Source organism: Sebastes fasciatus, chromosome 15 (assembly GCF_043250625.1).
Source record: "Sebastes fasciatus isolate fSebFas1 chromosome 15, fSebFas1.pri, whole genome shotgun sequence".
Classification (NCBI taxonomy): domain Eukaryota; kingdom Metazoa; phylum Chordata; class Actinopteri; order Perciformes; family Sebastidae; genus Sebastes; species Sebastes fasciatus.
Window position 1 is genome coordinate 12747878 of NC_133809.1, and position 5414 is coordinate 12753291.

A 5414-nucleotide genomic window follows, 5' to 3' on the forward strand; every position below is an offset into this window, starting at 1 on the left:
GCCCACTCCCATGTAGATAAGAGTATTAAATACTTGACAAATCTCCCTTTAAGGTACATTTTGAACAGACAAAAATTGTGTGATTAATTTGCGATTAATCGCGATTAACTATTTTATTTGATTGACAGCCTTAGTTTTTATATTGTCTACTTATCAGTGTGATTGAGAAAAAATGTGTTTCTAATGAGTCTTAACAAATACCTTTTCAATAATAAGGCTGATAATTAAACATAACCTTTATAATCCTGCTCCTGTTTATATACCTACAGTATAAACAGTATACGTGGATGATATGTTTGAACCTGTAACTCAAAATGTTTATTTTCCAACAGAGGTTTCTTGGTTTATGCCAAATACTCCTGAGGAAAGATATGTATCATATATCATAAGATGCACTTTTGTCCTTCAACATACTGCTGAAGAGAATCCAGGACATGCTTTGAATGTCTGCCTACTCAGGTGCACTCATCTTTCATGCATGACGAGCCATATGAAAATTCATATATGGAAAACGTGTGTGTGTGTTTGCATGTGTGTTGACAACATGAGTGGCCCCTTCTGTCGGCACCAGAAGAGCATGACTCTCATGACTTCCCACACAGTTCGTGTCCTCTTCTGCCTGCAGGAAGGAGGCAAAGAGACAGAAAGGGCAGGAAGAAGATGGTGGAGAGTTCAAACCTTAGCGGGAATAAACAAAACTCTCATCGTGACATTGGAGAGAAACGTCAAGAGGAACTGATGTGAAATGACGCACGTTCATCCAAATTAATCTGTATTATTTAATGCTCTGCCACGTTCTGTGAGTGCCTCAAGAGGTTTCGTTTTGACATCTTCGTGACCTCTCATTTTAATTTCAAGGTAACACAAGTATCTGTGCTGCTTTCGACATGCCAACAATAATGAAAGAAAAGTTTTTACTGCTGATTTGGAAGAAAGTTTTAACCTTTATTGCACAGCATCTCAGATAAATTCCAAGAACAACATTTTTCACATAATGCTGACAAATCCTCAGCATTATTTCTGTATAGCTCTGCAGGCCAGACTCTATAGCCGGGAGATGGCAAACCATTTCACATATGAACATAACATACTGTAGATACAGATTTAATGTAGCAGCAAACAGACCCACCCCACACACGGTAAAAAACAAGGTGGTGTTTGTTCAGCAAAATTGAACATATGATCAGCTTTCAGCTCTGCCGGGTAAATATCAGCTACAGTTTCTTTTGTTTGACACTGATATGAATCTTTTCTCTTTTTTTCCAACTGCATGGGCCTTTCTGAATAACAAAAGACAACCATACAGGGCAGCAGCCCATGACCATAATAAAAATATAGCATTTCTCTGAATACATAAACATATTGTTGATGTAGTTTTCAAAATAAAACTACTATATGCGTACACATAAGGTTCCTTTTTTAAACATATATTTTAACATATGCCAGAAGTTCATGATCTCTGCTGCGTATTAGCATTAATGGGTCAGCCAGGGAATAATGCTCTGTGCATTGATTTCATGTAGTGTACCATCCAAACAGGAATCCATACAACCCATCACTGAATTTATCCTACAACACAGCAAATGTGCTCATCAAGAGGAGCCTGTACTGTATATGGCACATTTTAGTGAATTTATGAGGATGTCTCTCTCAAAATTAAATCTTGTTTTTTAATTAAAATAAGCTTTTTAAAGAATTTTGCCTTGCCTTGATTTGGACTTCAAATCACAATGGGAATTATGTGGAACATTTTTCTTAATTTCTTTAATAAAAACTGGCATTTTAAATCTGGACCAAATGACTAAAGATGGATTTATTTATTTTTTAATTTTGCGTGCACATTTTATAATCTCTGAGTCCCAGAAATTATATTCTTTATTATAATTTATAATATATAAATTACAATATAATCATAATTAATAATAAATAATAAATAATATATTTTATTTATATTTTATAATATATAAAATAATATATTATATAATTTCTTGCTAATCTCTTTTCTCGTAGATTTTTAGAACTTCATATCCCAAAAAATAAATAATATTGGAGACTGAAGGAACAATCGTATCACGACCTGCAGCATCTGAAGCGCACAAGTTTATGGAAAGCTTTCTTAAAGTCTTCATTGGACATGGTGTAAATGATGGGGTTGATGAGAGAGTTCAGGTATCCCAAACAGGTGAAGAAGTCAAACAACTCTGGGTTAAAACACGACTCATACTTGGCCACCACCAGGGTGTAAGCAAGGAAATAATGTTCTGTGCATTGATTTCATGTATAGTGTACTATCCAAACAGGAATCCATCACTGAATTTATCCTACAACACATCAAATTTGCTCATCAAGAGGAGCTTGTATACTGTATATGGCACATTTTAGTGAATTTATGAGGATGTCTCTCTCAAAATTAAATCTTGTTTTAATCTTTTTAAAGAATTTTGCTTTGCTTTGATTTAGGCTTCAAATATATGGGAATTATGTGGAACATTTTTATTAATTTCTTTAGTAAAAACTGGCATTTTAAATCTGGACCAAATGACTAAAGATGGATGTTTCTTTTTTTAATTTTGCATGCACATTTTATAATCTCTGAGTCCCAGAAATTATATTCCTTATGGCATTCTTTACTATTCTCTATATTCTCGTACATTTTTAGAACTTCATATCCCAAAAAAATAAATACATAAATAAATAAATAAATCATATTAGAGACTGAAGTCAGACTGAATCGTATCACCTCCTGCAGCATCTGAAGCGCACAAGTTTATGGAAAGCCTTCTTAAAGTCTTCATTGGACATGGTGTAAATGATGGGGTTGATGAGAGAGTTCAGGTATCCCAACCAGGTGAAAAAGTCAAACAACTCTGGGTTAAAACACGACTCGCACGTTGCCACCACCAGCGTGTAAATGAAAAACGGCAGCCAGCAAACGATATAAGCGCCCAGGATTATCCCCAAAGTCTTGGTGGCTTTTCTCTCTCTGGCTGCTGAGATGCGCTTCTTCTCCAAAAGCGCGTCGGACACCGTCACCTTCACCTGATTCTCGCTTGTCGAAGACCCGGTGTCGCTGGACGGAGTGTCGTGTCTTCCACACTGCAAAGAGGTCACGGATCCAGGTGAGTTTGTCACCAGGTGTGCAGAGGTTAATCTCTTCCCACCAACCTTTTTTGGTGACTGCTTCAAGATGCGTTTACGCGCCTCCACGTAAATCCGCCCGTAGAGCACAATGAGCAGCAAAGTGGGGATGTAGAAAGCTCCAAAAGTGGAGTAGATGGTGTAGAAGATATGATCCGTGTTCACGCTGCAGCTGGTCAACTCTTCTGCTTTCACCTGCCTCCAGAAGAGAGGTGGCAAGGAAATGGAGATGGCGATCACCCAAGCTGTGCTCACCATGCCTGCTGCGCGTCCAGGTGTGCGCTTCTTGGAGTACTCCACCGCATCTGTAATGGCCCAGTATCTATCCAACGCGATTACGCACAGGTGCAGTATGGACGCGGTGCAACACGTGATGTCCGAGGAGAGCCAGATGTCGCACACTACTTGCCCCAGCGTCCAGGTGTGGATGACCGTGTACAGGACGCAGATGGGCATCACCAGGATGGATACAAGCATGTCAGTGACTGCTAAGGAGGCGATGAGGAAGTTTGCAGGAGTTTGCAGCTTCTTCGACTGGGAGATGGTTGCAATGACGAAGGCGTTGGATAAAGTGGTGGCGAGGGTGATGATAGAGAGAAGAGATGCAAGACTGATCTGATAGGCGAGACTCTCTGGTGCATCCACAGTGATGGATGATGCATCTGTAAGAATAAAACTGTCGTTTGTGGTGTTCACTGGCTGAGTTGGCTCGGAGCGCTCCATAACTTTTTTTTTAGTCACTTTTTTTTCTCATATTTTTTATGGTCGTCCTCTGAGATGTCTAAGGTGCCATCCTTATCCGTGCCATCCGGTCAGATAAATAGAATCAAGTCTGAAAACATAAACAAAAAATGGATTCCTCATGGTTTTAATGTGCAGATGCCAAACTGCGGAAGAAGCAAATATCCAATCCATTTTGCAGCCATAAAAGAAAACTTCTCTGCACACAACATATAGGAGAGAAAAAGAAAAAAGGGGCTTCTGCGTAAATGTGAATGATGATGATGATGAGCAGTGCGTCCTGATGTTCCAACCCCAACATCTGGGAGGATGTCACAAATAATAATCCGCATATAGGGCAGAAGTTTTCTCTCCAGAGCTGTGTGTCTCCTCTTGGCCCCCCTGTGTGTTGAATGGGTGAGCCAACCCCAAAGTCTCAGTTTTATACAGACTCTGACATCAAACAAGCACCACTGATCACAGCCTTGTTTTCTCTCTCTCTCTCTCTCTCTCTCTCTCTCTCTCTCTCTCTCTCTCTCTCATTCTCTCTATGAAGAGTGGGGCTATCTGCTGGGTCATAGTGCCCAGTCTGTCTCATTTGTCACATGTTCTGCACCATAAACATTTTTTTTCTTTTTAATATCACAGAATGCAAAACCTGTATCACTTTCCACTAAATCACCACTTATAAAGGGTCTTTAAAGGTCGCATATCATGCTCATTTTCAGGTTCATACTTGTATTTTGTTTCTACTAGAACATGTTTACATGCTGTAATGTTCAAAAAAAACTTTATTTTCCTCATACTATTGGTCTGAATATGTCTGTATTTACCGTCTGTCTGAAACGCTCCGTTTTAGCGCATTTTGACGGAATTGCAACGGAATTGCGTTGCTAGGCAACAGCTTGGGTCCATGTGTACTTCCTGTCAGCTGATGTCATTAACATACACTGCAACCAGGAAATAAACCGGGACACATTTAGAATGTTTACATTTAAAACTGTGTAAAGGGTCTAAATATTGTATATTTGTGACATCACAAATGGACAGAAATCCTGGCAGCTTGTTTCAAATCCAGAGTTTCTGAATACGGGCTGTGTGTATTTCCCTGTGGATTGAGCGTTTCAATACTTTCACAGTATTTATATAGGACTCAAGCCTGTTTTATAATAAAAAAAACATGAAAATTGCACTTTTTTTATAATATGGGACCTTTAAGTTTTAACTAATGGCTTTATTAATGGTATCAATACAGATCAATTATAACTCATTGGGGAGAACAGCTTTTGTTGCAGGCTGTGGAATCATTAACAGTCAAGTTATTAATAAAGCATCATAACATTCTACCTTTTTAATAAGCCATCAAGTCTTTGGTTATTCATGTTAATAAGGTATGAATAAAGGATAATAACGTGTGGTAATAGCATTTATAAACAGTATATTAATACATTTTTTAATTACATTTTTACACACATTTCTATATGGCTATTTGTTATTTAAAGATATAGAGGAGTAATGTCTACCTGAGCAGAGAATGAAGTCGCTCTCCCTCTGTG

At 38.4% G+C, this 5414-nt stretch overlaps 1 protein-coding gene across 1 annotated transcript; it reads right to left on the reverse strand.

The window, feature by feature from the left end:
• Positions 1 to 2156: 2156 nt before the first annotated feature.
• Positions 2157 to 4344, reverse strand: htr1b (5-hydroxytryptamine (serotonin) receptor 1B). Its single transcript, XM_074661081.1, has one exon. It carries the CDS (start codon positions 3859 to 3861, stop codon positions 2737 to 2739), a length of 1125 nt encoding a protein of 374 aa, XP_074517182.1. The 5' UTR covers positions 3862 to 4344; the 3' UTR covers positions 2157 to 2736.
• Between the last annotated feature and the right edge of the window lie 1070 nt (positions 4345 to 5414).

Excerpts from the sequence above, each read along its gene's own strand:
- htr1b (XM_074661081.1), bottom strand. The coding sequence starts at position 3,861 with ATGGAGCGCTCCGAGCCAACTCAGCCAGTGAACACCACAAACGACAGT.